The 21377-nt window shown below is 43.9% G+C and overlaps 1 protein-coding gene across 7 annotated transcripts in view; it reads right to left on the reverse strand.

Moving 5' to 3' along the window:
- Nucleotides 1-21377, reverse strand: part of RAI14 (retinoic acid induced 14) — a 138873-nt gene that overhangs the window by 29280 nt on the left and 88216 nt on the right. For all 7 annotated transcript variants that reach the window (XM_045998738.1, XM_045998739.1, XM_045998742.1 and 4 more), the window contains one exon: nt 3899-3987. In XM_045998738.1, the coding sequence (XP_045854694.1) occupies nt 3899-3987 (89 nt within the window). The remainder of the gene's footprint in view (nt 1-3898; nt 3988-21377) is intronic.

The following is a 21377-nucleotide window of genomic DNA, read 5'->3' on the forward strand; positions in this document are numbered from 1 at the left end:
GTGTTGTGGGTGAAGTGGGAGTAATCATGATCATCTAGAAGCCAAACGCTGGGAGCCCTCACGGTGTCCTGGGCACTGGGACAGCCACACCATCTCACTAAAGCCTCAAAGGCCATTCATCTAAAATGAAAGGATTGTTATTGTAGTGAAACCATACCCAAGGCCTTATCTTCTGACAGGTGCTTTACGCGTCAGATCACTTGTAAAGCATCCATAAAAATTCTCTGGTCAGACTTCTAAAAGTTTCATGTGGAAAGATAGTTGTAAAAAAAAAAAATAGATGTTAAAAACACTTTGCTTCTTAAAACCCCTTTTCAAATCTAGTCACTGGTTTTAAAAATAGGAAATTATACCAGTTTAGTCATCCTGTAGCCTGGTGGATATTACTAATAAAAAGGGTCAGCATAGTATATTTTGAAAGGTTTTTTCCCAAAAATTGTTACAGGGCAGTGTGATGTACAGTTAACAGATTCCTGCACCAGTTCTCAGTGGGTGTTTGGATTGAAGTTGGCCATTTCTCATTAATAATGTGGCAGTATTTAAGTAGGTTTACTGAAAAAGATAACACTTCTAAGAGCTGAGCCATTTAGTTCATCCCTCAACCACCATAAAAGGTGTTTTGGATGAATGACGGCCAACTGAGGCACAGTGACTAATGAATTGTTCTGTTCTTCCTTCCTTTCCTTTTCTTTCTTTCTTTTGAGATTTTATTGATTTATTGGACAGAGAAAGATTGAGAGAGAGAGAGCAGGGGGAGAGGAAGACGGAGAGGGAGAAGCAGACTCCCTGCTGAGCAGGGAGCACCATGTAGGGCTTGATCTCAGGACCCCGGGATCATGACCTGAGCCAAAGGCAGACGCTTAATGACTGAGCCACCCAGGTGACCCTGTGCTATTCTCTCCTGAGAGAGAAAGATGGGGGTAGGTGATACAGCAACCGGAAGGACTCAGGCACCGGCAGTAAAAGCCGCCACATTTACCTTGTTTGTTGCGAAGGACAAAGTCTGAGGAGTGTTGTTGCTCTAGATAACACAACCAACATCTCCCTGCATTTTCTTTGCAGCCTTTTCCTTCTTTTGTTCCTACATTTCTCTGCACTCTTTCAAGAAATCATGAGAGGTCAGTGTCTCATTCAGGTAAAAGTAAAATGATAAGCCCGAAGATCGAAGTGCTACCCTCATTGCTAAAAATGTTAGTGGGGTGGGAAGTGTCTGGCAGGTTTGAGACATTTTTACCTCATCGAATGGCTGGGCAATGTTCTGGGCCCACACAGTGCCATGGAGTCCACCAATTTCTATCAGGGTTAAAAAAAGATGGAGTGTGGCAGTGCCCACTGACCGGCACAGAGAGCAGCCAGGAGGAGTCTTCAGTGTCCCCTCTGGTGTTGCTTACGGGAGGCGGGTGTCATCTCAGTCAGCAAGGGCTGAGATGTAGTGGGCGCTACACTGGGGTGTCCAGGTCTCAAAGCCCGACACTTCATCAGGCTCTTAAAAAACTGAGTTAGGGCTCTGGTAGGAAATACAGCCTCTCCCCAATGTGTTATATGATGGCACAAAAATGTTAAGAGCTTTAAGTGTCTGAAATGATACTGGTGGAATTTTGGAGGAGTGGGGAGGTAGCCTGTAGAGTTTATTATATAATATGATCTCAACTATGTAAAACTGTGCCAGGAAAAATCTGGAAGGAAATGTAGAAAAATAGTAAAAGTTTTCTCTCCTTGTTAAGAGTAGAAGCATTGGTAGGGGCGCCTGAGTCACTCAGGCTGCTGAGCGTCTGACTCTGGTTTCAACCTGGGTCATGGTCTCAGGGTCCTGGGATTGAGCCCCACAGTGGGCTCCATGTTCAGTGGGGAATCTGCTTGCGGATTCTCTCCTTCTCCCTCTGTCCCTCCTCCCACTTGCACTCTCTCTCTCAAATAAATAAATAAAATCTTAAAAAAAAAAAAAAGAGTAGAAGCATTGGTAACTTCTCTACAGTTTTCTATATTTCTTTAATCTTTTACACTGAGCATTAGAGAAACATATTTTCCCTCTTACAAAAAAACAGGGGAAGAGATATTTGGTTATGATAGAGATAACTAGATTCCTGATTAACCTATTCCTTTTTAAAAAAGATTTATTCATTTATTTGAGAGAGAGAGAGAACACATACATGGGGTGGAGGGGCAGAGGGAGAGGGAGAGAGAAAGTCTTAAGTAGACTCTGCACCGAGCCTGGAGCCTAATATGGGACTTGATCTCACAACCCTGAGATCATGACCTGAGCAAAACCAAGAGTCCAATGCCTAACCATCTGTTCCACCCAGGTGCCCCCTAATTTATTTTTTTAATATCCAATGCAATGAAACAAATCTGTATTATAGCCCTGATTTATTCACTCGACCTAATTCCTTTAGATTAGGACTTTCTTAGACAGAAAACTCCATCTACTTAAAGTGACATACTTCTCATCAAGGGTACTTAGGCGATCACACTGCCCTTGCCTGTACATGACTGGCAAGGTAATAACAATTGAAGGTAATAACAATTAACTTTAAAAACAAACAAAATTAAGGATGACTTTAATCAGTACAACATAAATTAGCATTTCCCTTCAGGTAGTTACTTAAGGAAACCATTCATTCTTTCATTGGTATTGACATCTCTCAAAAGTTTTTTGGGTGGTTTGGTTTTTGTTTTTGTTTTTGTTTTTTTTGAGCTTTCTGTGGTACTGCTCAGGAAAAGCATTCTGCTGCTTCAATCACTCCCTATTTTTGACCAAAAATGGTTTTACCAGTTTGATACCTCAGTTTCTTGACTTGACTTTAAGTGGCTTTTGGCCTGTCCTAAAAAAACAGATCTGTTCTCAAAGGATAAAGATCCCCTAATACTGATATTTAAAAAAAAAAAAAAAAAAAAAAAAAAAATGCCACAGACTTTTTGAAAATATTCTGAAACAAAGTCTTCCAACCATATTTTGAGTATTACCAGCATTCTCACAACACATAATTGACCTCCCCCTTCCAAATGACTACTCTGAGGTGGCCAGTCTGTTGGGGGTGGGGGGAAGGGATCCTTTGCCAATGAATGCAAAGCCTAGATAAAGACTATGGAAATAAACTGATTTCATATTCCAGTAAAAACTAACAAAGGCCTATCAGAAGGCAGAGGTTTTGAAGTACAATAGAGAAATGAAAAGCCATCAGTAGGCGCTTTGATCGAGCCAGCAGGGGCAGAACCCCAGGCTGAAGACACCAGGGGCTCCTTCCTGTAGAACAATGTTCATAAAAGACATGACTACACTTCCTTCTCTCTCCATTTGCCTCATTCGTCATAGAGCAACACTGGCTTCACATTAGAATCACCTGTGGAGCTTTATAAAAAATCCCAGTTGGCTAGCAACCTTGACAATGGAATCTAATCTCAGGAGAGAGAGAGCGTGGGTATATATGTGTGGGGGTTTACTCCCGCCCTCCCGGGTGACTCAGAGGCACTGAAGCATGATAAGGGGTGAGGAGCCATGGGCAGCTGGTCCAGAAGAAGACCATGGCTTCTACCCACAAGAGCTCACCTCAGCTGGCTGACCAAATAAGCTCCGAAACAACACACCACATTTCATCACCTCATACGATGATTCATAAAGAATAAAAATTACAAAATATTGCATATAATCATAGAAAATGATATTTTAAAACACAGAATAAGAAGCATATAGTTTCTAGTTGGCTGACCACATACAAGATGGAAACACTTGTAAAGGCTCAAATGATGAAACCACGTCAGAGCTTAGTCATTAGCGGTGATTCTAGGTTCTTCTTTTGGCGCATCTGCAGACTGGAAATTCTCCACCATGTATGTGTCTCACCTTTGTGATACCTACTATTGTGCTGGCCTGTTGGTTTAAGAGATAAAGACCACATACCGGCAGCGTCTTGGGCAGTCACGTCCACGCCATGTGTCACCATGACCCTGAGGCATTCCACATGCCCTTTCGTCGCGGCAAGATGAAAGCTGGAAGAGAGGTAAACACAATCACCTTAAGATCTCCACTCTTGGGAGTCCAACCCCAATAATACTTTTTGTCTCTTCATGTACACTTTCTCTCACCTGAGCTCCACAACCACCCGGTGAGGAGGTATTATTAGCAACCTTGCTTTAAAGATGAGGAAGCTGAGGCTCCAAGGGGTCTGATAATTTGCTCAGTGACCCTTTTTATTCAGTAAGGGAGCAGGAGCTAGATCTTGGGTTTTCCAACCTACAGACCAGCTTGAAAGAGATGAGATTCTACTACATCATTCATCTCTTTAAGAAACATGAGAGTCCAAATTAGAGTCAATTCCTAAACAATAAGTAATTTATCAACTTTTTTCTGTTGTCTAGTGCTTTCACCAAAGCCATTATTTCTAAGTAACGTACTCTACAAAGAGAAACCTAAGCCGAACAATGGTCATGGTTCTTGGACAACATCAGTGTCAAATCCACCGTCGTGCTGTAGCTGAATGATGGCAGTTGTACACAACTTTTGTTAGTGGCTAGTATGTACCAACCACCTTCTCATTTTTATACATCATCTCTTTTCCTTCTCATAATAGCCTTTGGAGGTGAGTCCTGTCACGTCTCCATCAGATGGCAGGTGTCTGTACTCGGTCAGGTGCAAACAGCATAAAGGAAAGCCCATAATTGGGCTCCAGTATTCACTGATACTTGGGGGTTCAAACCAGGCTCAGCATGTATAGATTCACCATTTAGTGAAGGGATAGTATGCTAATGCCACACCAATCCACCAGTCATCCCTGAGGATCCCAAGGGTGAAGAGCACTTCTACAGGCAGAAGTAAAGCACAATTCCACTGGGCATTCGGGCCCAGAGGCTGAGAAGGCCAAAACCTTGGGAAGGTCTCTTTCCTATAGAGGGAGGTTAATGAGCCTTCCATTTCTTCCCCTGACCCAGTTCTATTCGTGGGAGTTACTTTCTCAGGATACTTGCCATGCAGCATTTTATCTGTGAGTTAACAACTAGGTTGTATTTGGGACAGGACTTCTAACTGGGGCCCAGAGTCCCACCCAAACTGCAAATCCATGACCTACACCAATGCACACCCCAGTCCTCTTGATCCCACGCCTCTGCTCTGAAGCATGAGGTTGAGTGAAAGTGGGCAGATCAGCAAAGAGGACACATCAAGTCTGGGTGCACATCAGCCATACCTTAGCTATGTATCTTGGGGAAGTCAACTTGACTCTCTGACTCAAATTTCCTTCATTATCAAGTGCAGGGATTGCGTCAGGTGATATCTGCTGCTTCTTCCAGCTCTAACAACCTTAGCTTCGTTGGTTCTAATCACACCAACCATTTCTGCATTTGTGTAGCAATTTATGTGTCATGTTTCCTTCCAGCCAAATCGACTTCGTGGGTGATTCCACAGTCCGGTCAAACTTTGATCATATGGAGGGATGTGGGACCGTAGTAACTTGTTTAAATGGAACTCCTGGTTAAATACAACTCAACCAAAAGAACCTCCCTAGAAGGCTAGTACAGTGAAACCCCTGCTTTCAGCATTGTTGGGCTAACCTAATTTACAGTAAGTCAAGTTCACCTTCAGGCAAAGTTTCTTTTAACTGATCTGGCTGGAAGGTTTCTAAAATTTTTTCAGCATAAGTAACAGTGTGTGTTACATAATTTAATTGCCCTTGAGGGCATAAAGTCACCATTAACAACCTCAATTATTGATCTCACCCTCTTAAGGCTCTTAATCTGAATGCCCCAGATTATTAATCCCTAATATTTATTAATATTTCTTTTCTTTTCTTCATGTCTCTGTGCTTGCTTCTAAGATGTTCATGCTGCCATCTTCTATGACCGGGGGAGAACTAAATCAACTACCTGGGCAAGACAGCCCTATCCTATGCTAAAGATAAAAGTACCAGGATAAGTAATTAGCATGCACACATACAATATATACATACATGTGTACAGATATGTAACGTCTGATTAAAGTACAATATATGTAAAGAAAAGTCACATATCACAATTACAGAGCCTGCTCAATTTTCACAAATGGAATATACCCATTTTATTCTCATAAGGACACAGACATGGCCAGACACCCAAAAGTCCTCCTTGTATCTCCTGCCAGCACTCCCGAAAGCTCTCCACGCATCCCTTCTAGTTACTAACCCCCCAGCGCATGTGTTATTTGTGTTTTTCCTACTCTGAGGCTTCCTGGAGTGTCACTGGGTTGCATACAATATTCCCAGGGAGTTGAAATTATAGACACGTGATGAGGAAGCATGACTGTAAGTTTTTGCTATATATTGAGAGAGGGGGTCTGATGAAGGTGCAACACTCTTCCACAGATGTAGGGTTCAGGATCTTTATTTAGAAGGTCAAGAATTCTAACAAGAATTGAACAAGGCAAGAGAACTGAGGTGATAGGAAGTTGGGCTCAAAATTCAATCCTAGGCAGAACCTTTCTTAGACATTTCTTTTTAAAATAAAAGCCCTTATACCCATCTTTGATGGCTGTAACACATTTTATTGAGGGATCCAGTTAGTTAAGGTTTCACTGCATATGATTTAATAAATTGTGTGTGTGTGTGTGCATGGCTTCATTGTATCCTCTCTCATTACAGTTTGGATCAGGGAGTGACTTTTTTCCCTCTATTCCGGGAACCCTCCATCTATTCTCCTGCAGAATATTGTGTCCTACTGAGAAAACAGAATAATGAGATTCTTTCACAACTTTATCCCCATATGTTTGACCTAAAATTTCAGCACCCACCCCTCTATAGATAAAATGAACAAAGTACTAATAATTAGAAATAGATTATATAAGGACAGGTATTAATGTTTGTAACTTTATACTGCATGATGTTTTTAGCTAGTAAAATCATTCTTAAGTGTTGTGATTCAATTAAATATATCATGATTTCAAGGTGTTTCTCAGAGAAAGGGGATGGGCAGGAAAAGCAGAAAAGGGAAGAGTTGATCACTTTAGCCAGAAGTTTCTAATTCATTTTTCCAGACAAAGAATTCCACTATGGATCATCATTCTGAGTACATATTTCCAGGAAAGGCGCACAAAGCCAAGAAACACAACATGTAAGTTTGCTGTTAGGGAACATTTACTAATGCTGTGCATCATCTGTTTGCTCCTCCAGACTTGCCCTCCACCTTCACCCCCTGGGTCAGTGGCCCCGGAAGCACTCCTTTTATGGACTGCATTCAATGGGCTGCCTTATCCTCTGGCTTCTGGTTGGGTTCCACTAATGGGAGGCACTTATGAGAGATAGGAGGATGAGAAAAGAGAGTTCAGGGCATTATCCTCTCTACTCCTTCCCTGCCAAACCACACACACTGGCTTTCAAGGCTATGAAATTCACAGCTCTGGGGGCCAGTTGCCCTGAAGCTACAGCTGTAGCTCTCTTGGTTTTGGGAACTACTCTCTCTCTCTCTCTCTCTCTCTCTGTGTCCCTTCAGGTGGGGGGAGAGGGGCACAAAGGAGGGGAGAGAATGCTAGAACAAAACCCCACTGTTGCTGGCTCAAGGCTCCTTTCCCAACCTTGCTGATTTAATCCTGACCACAAATTTGTAAATACTTCCTTTCTTAAAGGGTCATCAATGATCCTACCTGAGGGTGCTCCTTCTTATTGGGACCTTAGAGGACACCACTGACACCAGGGTATTCTGTGTGTGACCATCCACAGGGTGAACTGTTAGGTTCCTCTGGACATTGATTAAATATTTACAAAGGCAAACTAAGGCTTTTTAAAAAAGGTTTTACCCCACATGTAATTCACTACTTAAGAGAGTCGGGCATTTTGGCTAAAAAGCTTTGATGGGAGAATGTGCCAAACTGCATTAATTATACAGAATATGATATGGGACTTCAAAAGAGTTTTCGGATATAGTGTCAGGCCAAAGTAGAAATCAGTTTAAAAGATTCAAGAGTACAGCTCTGGAAGGATCAGGAAAACAATGGACTTAAATGAACACCACATGCAGTCCAGAATACCCCACCATGCAATAAAGAAATGCTAAAATTGAGATTTTAAACCGGATTTGGTCTTGAAAGACTATCCACAATACATATGAACACATATAGTTGTACGGGCTACAACTAGGTTCTCAAACTGAGAACGCCTGCGTTAAGTTCTATGCGCATACACTGTGGAATAACATGGTTCTTCAGTAGTGGGTTGGAAGTAAAAAAAGGTTTAGTAAAATCTTCAATACCATATGCTATATTCTGTACTCTCTGTTTATATACTGGATGGTACTCTACACAATATATACTAACTGTATCTACTACTCTACGGCCCTATAAAATAGTCTGTGAGCTACGTTTAGAAAGAGGAAATACAACCATCAAGACATGTAGTTATTTTGGTATCTGCTGCCCACTCTAATTAACTCCTTAAAATAACCTTCCTCTTATCTGATGTGTCACTGCCATAGAATTTGTCAGAAAATCATTTTACTACCTGACTTGGGGCATGGGGTCTATAATGTGAGTTTGCTAAACCAACTACCACATAAAAGAAAGCGAAAATGACCAAAAGGACCAGTGTACTGACTTAGTTTTTTGGGTTTTTTTTGGTTTGGTTTTTTTTTTATTTTTTAGTTTTAGTAGCAATCTCTGTGCCCAACACAGGGCTCAAACTCACAACCTTCACCAAGATCAACAGTCACATGCTCTACCCACGAAGCTAGCCAGATGCCCTTAGCTTTTGTCCTGTTTTTATGTAAGCTGTACAAGTGCAAGAGAACTAAGGCACAGATGAGACAATGACATGATTTTGTCGGCGACCTCCCAACAATCCATCTCTTATACACGGGAGCACTAAGAACTAGTTGCCTTACCCCTGAACAGCAACCAACTACCAGCAAAAAGAGCTGTGCCATTGTGCCTAATCCTCCTTAGAAAGAAAGCAGCTGGAAGATAGAGCCCTGTCTTCTTTCTCTCATCCCCCATCCCTGTCCTTAGCAAGAAGATCTTAATCAGGAGTGGAGTAAATGCCACTATACAAAGGGGCAAGATGGGAAAATAACATTGTTGTTGTATATTTAGTTTGGATAACCAGTCATTTTAAGGTTTTAACTTCAGAAGCTCCTAATAGCCATGATTTGGAAATTAAACAAACCTTCTAACATTACAGCTTTCCTAGAGCTTAGAGGAACAACAGATATCCACAGTTAGATGAGAAAGTATAACCAAAAAATGTGATACTGGGGAGGCAAGACATGTAATATTTAAGGGCTCAGACTGAGTGGGTTTCAGTCTGTGCTTTGCCGTTTATTAGCGTGTGATCTTGGGCAAGAGGTCTCCGTATCTCAGTTTCCACATCTGTAAAATGGGCTGTGAGGGATCAATGACTTACATGGAAGAGCACTTAGCAAAATGTGAAGCACATGGTAAATGCCCACATCCCCCTCCCCAAACCACCACTTGTTAGGGCCTCTTCAGCAAAAAGCAAGGCTAAGAGTCCAGGATGTGTTGCTTCATAAAAGGATTTGTTTCAATGTTCTAGAAAAGATGGGCTAGAAGTTAAATCAGAACCACCACTGCTTAGGAAATGAAGAAATAAAGGGAAAGAATAAAACTGATGTGCCTCTCCACTGAATGGAAACTCAGGACCAAAGTTGTAGGCAACCAAAAAAGCCATCCAAAGACCAGCTTTGTCTGAAGCTCACACTTGAGCTGCTAACATTCTGGCATCTTTCACGGAAGTGATAATCCACAAAACAGGATTTGGCAGCAGCGAGTCATTAGCATTTAGCCTCTGAATGGGAACAAAAAGCAGGGCCAATTTTTAATAAGATACTCAAGGGGGAAGTTGGGTTCAGTTGGGTGGAAAAACATGATTAGTCACTGGCAGAACCCGGATTTGTAAATGACAATGAGTAGGTTTCTTTTCTTAACCGGTGACTGATAAAAGGAGGCGTCCTGGGTGGCGGCCATCCAGGTGACTGGTGGGTTGGGGGCCGCCCTGTCTGGATTGCAGGTGGGCATCTAGGGGTTACTGAAGGCTTAGGGAACAGATGGTGCCCCCAGTCAGCACACAGTTAATGAAGAGCGTGGTTGGCAGCCTCTAATGTCCTGGGTCCTGGATGGCTGGTAATGGAAAACACCTCCAAAGAGAGTTTGCAGATCTGGGAGAGGTCAGGGGAGGCAAAGTAGTATAGGTGATAAACACCACCTTCTCACGCCAAAACAGTCTCGACAGAGTTAATTCTCGGGTCTTGGAGCTAACCCAAGTATTGGATAGTTTTCCTATTTCCAGAGTTGTATATTTTTCTAAGTACTGCTCTAGCTAAATAAATCAACTCGCTCATATATTTATACGACGATACCAGGGTATTTATGTGCCAGACAGTGTGCTGAGCACGAGAAACACATGGCAAATAAACAAAGCCGTCATGGATCTCTAAAGAGAAACCAGTGTTCTTACTGGGGGTGACCCTGCCCTACCGAAGGGACATCAGGTAACGTCTGGAGATATTTTTGATCATTCCTGAGGTGGGTGGTAGGTGGTGGGCATATTCTGCTGGCATCTGATGTGTAAAGGCCAGAGATGCTGTGAAACCTCCTACGGTGCACAGGAAAGCTCCCGATGACAATTATCTAGTCCAAAATGCCAATAATGTCAATATGTCAAAATGTCGATTGGGCCCAGGTTGTGAAACTCTGATAAACCATTAAAAAAAAATGTTTAATGCTAAAATATAATTCTATTAAAAAAATTAAAGACTGAGAAAACAACATGAGTTGCTTTTAATCTTTTTATTGAGCTATAATTCATATACCATAAAATTCACCATTTTAGAATGTGCATTTCAGTTGTTTGCGGTATATTCCCAGAGTTGTGCAATCATCATCACTATCTAATTCCAGAACATTCTCACTGCCCTAAACAAATCCATATGCCCATTAGGAGTCACTTCCTGTTCCCATGTCCCCCCAAGCCTGGCAATCACTAAGCTACTTTCTGGCTCTATGGATCTGCCTGTTCTGGACATTTCACCAAGACACAATCATATACAATAGGTGCCCTTTTATGTCTGGCTTGTTTTACGTTTGGCATGTTTTCAAGGCTCATCCATGTTGTAGTATGTATCTCTACTTCATCCCTTTCTTAAAAATATTCCACTGTATGGACAGGTCATATTTTCTTTATCAATTTGATGGTTATGGACATTTGGGTTGTTTCTTCTTGTCGGTTACGATGAATCGTAGCACTAGAGCTTTCCTGTGCAAGCGTTTGTGTGGACACCAGTTTTTAATTCTATGGGTATATACTTCGGAGTGGAACTGGTGGCCCAGTGGCACCCACACTGAACTGAGAAGCCCCTGACTAGTCTGTAAAGCAGAAACACCATTTCACAATGCCAGCAACAATACAGGAGGGCTCCAATCTTTCCACATTCCAGCCAAGACTTGCTATTGCCTGGCAAATTTTAATTTAAGAGATGGGAATTTAATTACAACCTAAATTTTCCAGAGAAGCAACGTTTAAGTCTTTCTTAATGAACCCTTTGAAGTAGTTACTTCAGTTAATTATCAGCTGAAATATCCCCTTAGAGGAATATAAAAAAGAGTAAATGCAGAACAAATTCAGAATGTCCTCTGGCGTTGTCTCCACGTGGGCTTTTACTCCTCATTAAAAATAGGTGTGGTCTTTCTTTTTGACGACAAGAAACTTCATTCAAGACTCTATATAACAAAGAATCTTAGGAGAGAGATTTTGTTGGCTTGTTTCTCTCTTCAGACGGGTCAAGAATTCAGTGGAGGGGCACCTGGGTGGCTCAGTGAGTTGGGGCCTCTGCCTTCGGCTCGGGTCATGATCCCAGGGTCCCGGGACCAAGCCTCGCGTCGGGCTCTCTGCTCAGTGGGGAGCCTGCTTCCTCCTATCTCTGCCTGCCTCTCTGCCTAATTGCGATCTCTGTCTGTCAAATAAATAAATAAAATATTTAAAAAAAAAAGAATTCAGTGGAAAAGGAAGGGTATAAAAGTTTTCTACCTGCTCCTCTGACCCCCACCCCTCTCAGCCCGGTGACATGGACACTCCGCACTGCCCAGGGACACAGCAGGGTAGGCTCTCCAAGAGCCTAAGTCTGGGCTACTCAGAATCAAGTTCACAGACCAGGAGCTCATTACAAATGCAGGCTCTCTGTCCCCACGCCACATCTCCTGAATCCAAAGCCGTGTTTTACAACTTGCCAGCTGATCCATGTGCACATTCAAGTTGGAGAACGCCCACTCTAAGTGGAGGACAAGTTAAGAACCTCACACCACCATTTTTGCCACATTGCCCGTTGTTTCGAAGATCTTGGGAAGGCACGATCCCCTTAGGCTTAAAACCAATCTCGTGGGCATGTTCCACAAAAAAAAAAAAAAAAAAGGAATCTACACTCTTTTAAGTTTCATTATAATAGGGAATGTTCAGCGTTGCTTCTACAACTCCGCTGGGCCATTGCACAAAGAAGTAACTGAAAGGAGCACAATAGAGCAGCCTGAACATTTACATAATACTACTTTGATCCCTTTGCTGCTTACTGATATCAGGAATTTTTCTGCATTTGTCACTTGGAAAGTTCCCAAGCTTTCTGTGCTTATGACTTTTGTGACTCCCAATCTCTCTCTCTCTCTCTGCCCGCCCCCCACCCCGGGGCACCCCTGGCCTCCACAGTGAGTTCTGTTTTAACTCATTACATCCCCCAGCCAGCCTAAGGGAAGGATAACTATTATCCCCATTTCCCCCAAGAAGGACTTGGAAACAGAAGCACAGAGGAGTTTGGCAACTTGCCCCAAGTCCCAGCACTACGAAACAGGGGAACTAACCAAGGCATTCTGCCCCTACGGACGGCCCGTTATCACCGTGCTGGGTAATCGCACCATGTTAAATCACGGGCAAACTGGAAAACACTGCAATTTACCAGCTGTGCTCTTTAAAAAAAACAACGTTTAGGGGCGTCTGGGTGGCTCAGTGGGTTAAGCCTCTGCCTTCGGCTCAGGTCCCGATCTTAGAGTCCTGGGATCGAGCCCCGCATTGGGCTCTCTGCTCAACGGGGAACCCTCTATCTCTCTGCTGCCTCTCTGCCCACTTGTGATCTCTGTCTGTCAAATAAATAAATAAAATCTTTTAATAAATAAATAAATAAATAAATAATTTAAAATAATGAAAAACAATGTTGATCCTTGGGGAAAAAAATGGTGTGGGGGGGGGGAAGTATTTGACCAAAAAAGCAAATACAGACTCCTCACTGGGGCAGATTCGGATTGAGGGAGCTCCCGGACGGCTGGGAATGTGGTCTCAGCGCTGAAGCAAACACAGCCCACCACAGAGCTTCCATTTCCTACAAAAGCACTCAGCGAGTTGTGCAAACCTTCCCGAAATAAATAAATGCCTCGGAACAAGGCTGGAATATTTCTTCAGGTTCTTAACCCAAAGAGGATTTGAGCTGTTGCTCTTCAGAAGCCCATGAGTGATGACCTGGAAAGTTCCTTCTATCTTCCAGATTAATAAACAATTCTTCTGGTTTCTGACTGCCAGCTGAAACATATATTTGGAGGAAATACAAACTCACAAGCCTCCTTTTAGAACGACTCCAGTTTTTTTCAGTGTACTCATTCATAGAGAACTTCTCTCAAACGCAACTGCTGCCCTTCGCTGCAACCCCAGCTCCCGATCCCAAAGGGGCCGGCAGTCGGGTTAAGAATGCAACAGGCTGGCCACCTCATTCAGCCCTCCCATCCCTCCCACTGCCTCTGCAACCAACTCTCACTCCTCAAGTCAAGCGAACCCTCATGCCCACACAAAGAAATCACCACACAGCAAACTGTACCGGCACGAGCCACACCCAGAGTCCCAGAGTGTTAGGAGGTTCCAGAAGGATCGGCTGATCCAACATCCTCATTTCCCAGATGATGACACTGAGGCTCAGAGAGGTTAGTAAAAATATGTAAAAGAGCAGGACTTGAATTCTCAGCCTTGGCTCAAAGAGCAGTTTCTCTAGAATAAATCCACAGCTCCTTCTTTCCTTTTAAAACCCTTTATTTCCATGTGGTTCATATATACAATGGAATATTACCCAGCCATCAGAAAGAGTGAATATCCACCATGTGCACTGATATGGATGGAATTGGAGGGGATTATGCTAAGTAAAATAAGTTAAACAGAGAAAGACAATTATCAGATGGCTTCACTGATACATGGAATGTAAGGAATAGCACGGAGGCCCATAGGGGAAGGGAGAAAAATCTGAAGGGGGAGAAATCAAAGAAGGAGACGAACCATGAGAGATTATGGGCGCTCGGAAACAAACTGGTTTTGTGGGGGCGGGGGGGTAATAGGGTGATAGGTATTGAGGAGGGCACATGATGTGATGAGCACTGGGTGTTATATGCAGCTAATGAATCACTGAACACATCAAAAACTAATGATGCACTATACAATGGCTAACTGAACATAATTAAAAAAGAAACAAAACAAAACAAAAAACAAACAAACAAGGAAAAAACCCTTCATTTTCCAGAGAGGAGTTGCTATGGTCAGTGAGGTTCAGAAACATTTCATGGCAATAATAACCAGCTTTCCATCATCCGAGAGAGCTTCAGCATCTCCCAAACACCTAAAAATCACCTATCCTTTCATTGCATTCTTTTGGTAAGGCCTATTTCTGGAGGGGGAAGAAAGGATATTAAGTCATATTAAATTAAGGAAGCTAAGTTATTCAGAATTAGGATGTCATCCCAAGTCCTTCCCCTGACCCTCCAGGCTTTCCCTGAGGGGTCCTGGCTTCCACTCTGACCTCACCTTGTAGCTCTCCCCCTGTTTACTGGGCACATCAAACGCTCTCCCAACTCAGGGCCTTTGCACCTTGCTGCCCCCCCCCCCCCCCCCCGAACACCAGTCCCAGGAAAGTGCATGGCTCAACCTCTCATTCCACTCAGCAATCCGCTCCGGGGAAGGGGTCTGCTCAAAGAGGCCCTCCTTTTCCAAGTTGATTCAGCGTGGCCTCTGGCCCCTTCATTCTCTTCCGCGCACCTGGTATTACATTAAAGAAGCACATGTCATCTGCCCCGGTTGACCGCACCTTCCACGCAGGCACAGACTTTGTCTTGCTTGTTGCAATTTTCATGGCGTGTAGATGTGATTTCTTTGATAATGCAAATCTTTAGTTTTGAATTTGCTTTTCCAGTCTGAAGTTGCTGTGTTTCCTTAAACCAAGGCACACACATAAACTGGCATGACAGTGTTTTTCTCAGGTTGTAATCTCAAAACTTAGGTTATGAGAAGTCTGATGTTGTCTCCCAACATCGTATCATACTGTGATTCTCAAAGCCTGGTCCGCAGAACAGCAGGATCACATCACCTGATGTATTTGTTAGAAATACAGATTCTTTTTTTTTTTTTTAAAGATTTTATTTATTTATTTGACAGACAGAGATCATAAGTAGGCAGAGGCAGGCAGAGAGAGAGAGGAAGGGAAGCAGGCTCCCCACCAAGTAGAGAGCCTGATGCGGGGCTCGATCCCAGGAACCTGGGATCATGACTTGAGCCGAAGGCAGTGGCTTTAACCCACTGAGCCACCCAGGCGCCCCAGAAATACAGATTCTTGGGATCCTGTCCAGACCCTGGGGTAGAGGCAGCGATATGTTTTAAGAAGTCCTTCCCAGGTGATTCTGAGTCATATTCCACTTTTAGAACATTTGCATGACAGGAAGAAGTGTGAACTCAAAGACAGTGTTCTTTGCTTTGGGTCTCTACTCTGCCATTCTCAAATATGGCACAGTGAACGGACTCAAATTCACTGGCCTCAGTTTACTCATCTGGTCCCTATGATCAAACGAGGCTTTATTCACACTAGGTACTACGGGGGGATAATCCTTAATCCTACAAGATCTGGGTCTCCATTTCAGATTATAATCCAAGGGTTAGGAAGGCAGGACTGTCTAAGAGCATCTAGTTATAAAAGCCTTGAAAACCAGAATTCTACCCGATCCCAGGGATCGACTTTATGGGCAACAGAGACAAACAGCTGCAGGCAGGGGAGTGCCGCCATGTGGCTCCCAGCCATTTCAGAAGCAGCTCCCACAGGGACCTGCTCACTGCCTCTGTTAGCAACAGATGTGGCAGAAAGTTTGAGGAAAGCAAACACTGGCTGCCTTCTCCCTCTTGATGTTTCAGATAGATATAATAAAAGGTGATTGGCATAAAGAAAATAAAGTGTATAAAAACAGGATTACTGTCCTTTAAGTGCCTACCATGTGCAAACGGAATCAGCAGTGCGGCTTCGGGGACAGAGCTCTCCTGAGGACAAGGCAGCGAGGCATGGGGTGGGGGTGGGGGGGCGGTACTGAGACTAAAGACCACATACTCAGAGCTAAGAAACTCCATGACATTTAAGCTGGGCATTGGCTCTTTTCCTGCAGGATTGTTTGGTTTCATAAATGTGGTCTGGAAATAGCACTTGGGCATTATGCAATCTCCATTAGAACAATGATTTTTCTTTTGCTTTCATGAAAGACCCCCAGACTCTAGAACTTAGAGCCTGGAATGGGGGTGATTTGCACTAATTCCCAAAGCTTTCTGACCCACACTCTCTGTTCATAAAGTACACCAGGGTGACTGAGAGCATCGTACAAGAAAAACCGATGGGAAACTGACAGGGTCTTTAAAATGGGTGAAGGGATGAACTGTTTGTTGAATGAATGACACACAGAAAAGTCCCGAGCCGGGTGGTGTGACATGCAATATTAACATGGTTAATAACATCTCCTTTCTTATTAACTGGGTAAGATTGGGCTCTAACCCTGATAGTCTAACAGCAGGGATAAGATACGTACAGAGGTAACCCAGACCCATCATATCCCTGGAGGTTTAAGAGGGCAACAGTGAGAGCAAGCTCAGCCACTTTGGAAATTGGGAAAGGCTTCATAAAACTGGGCCTTAAATGGTACCAAGGCTTGGTGGATGCGTGGTGGTTGGAGGCGGGGGAGGGATTTGGGAAAGTGTGAATTTCAGGGCCCCAGGTAAGAAAGTGCAAGAGTTTCTCAAGGCTGAGCGCATGCCAAGGGATCTTACAGACCTCCAACTCTAAGATGCCTGGCTGCTGTCAGCATGAGAACCTCCTGCTCCAGGAGGGCCCCCCAACACCACCTCTCTCTCTCTTTCTCTCTTCTCTTGGGTTTAGAATGAGCAGAGGTCACTGCGCGCACTGAGATCCATGCCCATCCGGCCCTGCTCTGCTCTCTATCACACAGAACGACGTTTCCCAGGTTCTCCTGACCTCTGAGTGTGGGGGTCATCCAGCCGGAGGAGGTTATGGCCGGAGAAATGGAGGGAAGGGTAGAGCTAGACTCCCTCAACCTTGAGCCACAATGACCCATTTGTGTGTCTGAAGTCCTTCACTCTCAATATCCTTAACCCAGCTTCAGAAAGTTTTAAACCGAAAAATCCTGTGATCCTACCCATACTTGATCAATGTTGGTTTTTGTTTTTGTTTTTGTTTTTTTAAGATTTTTAAGTAATCTCTACACCCAGCTTGGGGCCCGACCTCCAAGCCCTGACATCATATGCTCCACCAACTGAGCCTGCCGGGCACCCCTATCAATGTAATTCTTGAATTCCAAGTCTATTCTCATCAATTCGCACTACTGTGGTTTCAAGTCATCCTTCCAAAGCACAATTCTGCACTAAGATCTGCTCAGCTTTAACATACGATATGCTATTTATCTTTAAAAACCTGGTGTGTTATGTTACTTTAACATAATTGACCTTAAGCCCAAATTTGTCATTCTATTTTGCACAAGCAGTACGTATACAAATATGTACACGTGTGCCTGCTGGGGGTGGGAAGTGGGGTAGGGATCACCATAGCTCCCTGGGCCTTCCCCAGCCCACCTGGAACCCACCACTGGGTAAAGCCTGTCAGGAAGCTGGGGGCTATGGAACCTGGGGTCTCAGTGTGGAATGTTAAAACAGGAGTTCTCAGTCACCTGGGTGCTTTAAAAAACTCCGTACCTTCTGAACGCCCCACCTATCACACAGGTGTGTTTGAGGGTGACGTCAGCATTTTCAAAGCTGTCCCGGTGATTCTAATGGCACTGAAACTCTAATAAGCTCTTAGAGAAGGGAAGGAAACCGTAATTGTGGTGTCATTGCTCTCCTTTGCAATGTGGGATAGGCTCTATTCCCACTATGATCAACACCTACACTGTCCTCCTTGACCCCATACCCACCTCAGTCTGCCCCGCCCTGTCCACTTCTCAAGGCCACCTGACATCGCACCTCAGGCAGGAAATGTTTCTGGGCTACTCCGGTGAGGCACCATCTCTCCCCAGCTCGAACCCCTTACAGTTAGTATTTTGTAGCTCGACATCTAATCATCGTCCCATGTTTTCACTCGTCTTGTCTTCTCAGACACTTGTCTTCTCATAGTTGCTAGGTATTTTGTGGGCTAAGGTGATTTTTCTTCCTTTTTTTGTGTATGCTTACAAGAGTTTGGAACATTTTACATGCAGGAAAGGGAGTAAGTACCTCCCAACTGGTAGGTTAATTGAACAAACATTTGGGCACAGTGGCAGGTAGGAACAGAAGTTTTATCACCTTCAAAAATCTATGTGTCCCGAAGCGAAGTGCATATGCAATAGAGCGATTAAACCCTTCAGTTTATCCCTCTGTCAGATACCAACAGGTTTTATGAACAATCTAGGGTGATTTTGCCTGGAAGGAGGCTGCGGTTAGGCATCAAGTTTGTAGCAGTTTTAGGTAAATGAGTTTGGCGGCCCTCTGTGAGAGCTGGAGAAGGCAGCCCAGACAGTGTGATTGCTGTCTCTGACTGAACTGCTGTATCCCTACTCTGAGAAAACAGAAAAAGAGTGCAACCAGCTTCCAGACAGAGAAGCCCTTTACTGTCCTGATTTGAATTCAAAGACTACCTCCCTTATTTTATATTTAAGCTCTATGGAGTCATCTAAAAAAATGAGCACAAGTTTTTGCTTTCAAAACAAAAAGATCAGGTTTCTGAAATGTGGACCACGTATCCACACCCTATATATGTCTATACACACATGCCTGGGTGGTATTTCTTCAAATACCATAGTCCCAGCAGTGATTTTATTTAGTCTGGTTGTTCCTAAGGCAAACATACATAACTTTAATTAAATGCACATCTAAATGTGGGGGAAAGCATCTTGAAGCAATTAGGCTGTTCTATGGTAAGAGGTTTCAGGGCAATGATATCCTGCCACTTCCTCACCTCCACCATGGAAAGAGAACAGATGGGTCAGGGAAGCCAAGCCTGACCCCATAAATACAGGCTGTAGCTCTAATTCTCTGCCTTGCTCTACTGTGTTCTCTTCTGACCCCAGATAGCACCCTGCTTTTACTTGTTCCTAAATGAATTCCAGTCATTCAATTGCTTTCATTTTTTTTAACCCCTCTCTGATCAGTTTTAGAGGCAGAAAATGTTCAGACAATGTTTCTTCACTTTCCCTAAAGGGAATGTGTCAGAAAGAAACTCAAAGTCTGAAGAATTACCAAACCACCCTTCTGGTCATTGACCTTGGGTTATGGAGGCTTCTGGAGAATATCCACCAAGATGGCGGCCGTTGCCACCTAATTATTTCCCGGGGTTAGCTGGTTCTTTAGGTAGTAAAGGCTGAGTATTTCTCTCTTTCAATTGCACTGGAAGCGGGGAAAAGGGTAGCTTCAGGTTCTGCTGTCCACCAGAATAGTTCTTTCCCTCTTGAACCCCAAGTTAATCTACTCCTAATCAATTTACCCATGAGGTATCACTAACAAAGAGTGTTCTCTCCATAAGCATCATGCTGAAAAGACACGTCCACAAATACTGACTGAATGCCTCCTCTCTGCCCGGAACTGTGGGAGACCCCAACACAACAACAGAAATCACGTGACCCTTGTCTTCAGGGAGCTTACTGTGTTACAAGGGATTCAAGCCTTTCAGACAACAAAAGGGGTTTTTTAAAGCTCTAGAGCCTTTTCTGTTGTTCTTGTTCTTTGGGTACAATAAGTCAAGTTGTAATCAAGATTCCAGGATTTCAGAGAGAAGAAAAATTTTAAAAGGACTGAGAACATCAGAGCAGAGGCCTTCTGGACTGGACACCGAACCTGGGCAAACAGGAGGGGCGGGCAGGGAGCCAACAGCCCTGCCTCCAGAAGAAGGTCAAGGACAAGAGTAATGGCAGTGGAAGGCAAGTGGAGTCATGGCAGGGCCAGGGGGAGGGCCCGGAAAGCCCAAATCAGGACAAGGTTGTCTGGCAAGAGGGAAACATTGTCCATTACTGAACAGAACTATAGAATGGGTTAGTACAAAAGCTTGTTAGAAAAGAGGCCGCCAGCCTAACTGGGCAGGGAGGTGGATAAGTCAAAGAGTAAACCCAAAGAGTAGGCAGAGAATGAGGCAAGGACCTAACCAAGTGTGTGCCTGGCCTTACCCTTTGGAGACAGCTGCCAACCCCTCTGTACACGTCCACAAACGAATGCTAAGCCAGCAAACTCCATGGGGCCGGTGCAGCCAAGAGTTTCAGCAGAGGAGACGCGCTGCCTCGCTCTGCCACAGACTCAGTTACTAGTCTGCATGCTACCCAACCAATGCACGTGGCAAGAACGGGACAGGACAAAGAAGTCTCCACAGTTCCGGAAAAATCTTCAAACGTGAGGGAGACACAGGTGTACTTGGGCAGGAATGCACGGATTCAACTAACCCAAATATGGAAGTGCAGACCTCCAGAGGTGAGGAGACAAGCCAGGGGAACAACACCGCTTGGGGTTCCTGTTACAACAGAGCTCTGGGCCGGACATGATTCCGGGCCGCCAAAGGGACAGGAGGCATGGTGTCCAACCCCACAGCGCCCCCTTCCTCTGGATACCAGAACTACCAGGTTTGAATGAAACTATGAGGCGAGATAGACTGAACCCCGTGGCGCCTCTGACAATTCAACCCTTGCAGTTATCACTTAGCAACTTTAATCATCATAAGGACTATGCCAAGCAGAATAGTTAAATGTTAACAGATGATTATTTATGAAAAATAACAGATGATTATTTATGAAAAATCTTCCACTGAAAAAATAATGAAAGACCATCTCTTCCTTTTTTTTTTTTTAAAGATTTTATTTATTTATTTGACAGACAGAGATCACAAGTAGGCAGAGAGGCAGGCAGAGAGAGGGGGGAAGCAGGCTCCCTGAAGAGCAGAGAGCCCGATGTGGGGCTCGATCCCAGGACTCTGGGATCATGACCTGAGCCGAAGGCAGAAGCTTTAACCCACTGAGCCACCCAGGCGCCCCTCTTCCTTTTTTTAATAGTTCCTCTAACTTTCTACACAGAAGTCATCAAAGCAAAAAATAAATAAATAAATAAATAAATAAATAA

Source organism: Meles meles, chromosome 3, assembly GCF_922984935.1.
Source record: "Meles meles chromosome 3, mMelMel3.1 paternal haplotype, whole genome shotgun sequence".
Taxonomy (NCBI): Eukaryota; Metazoa; Chordata; class Mammalia; order Carnivora; family Mustelidae; genus Meles; species Meles meles.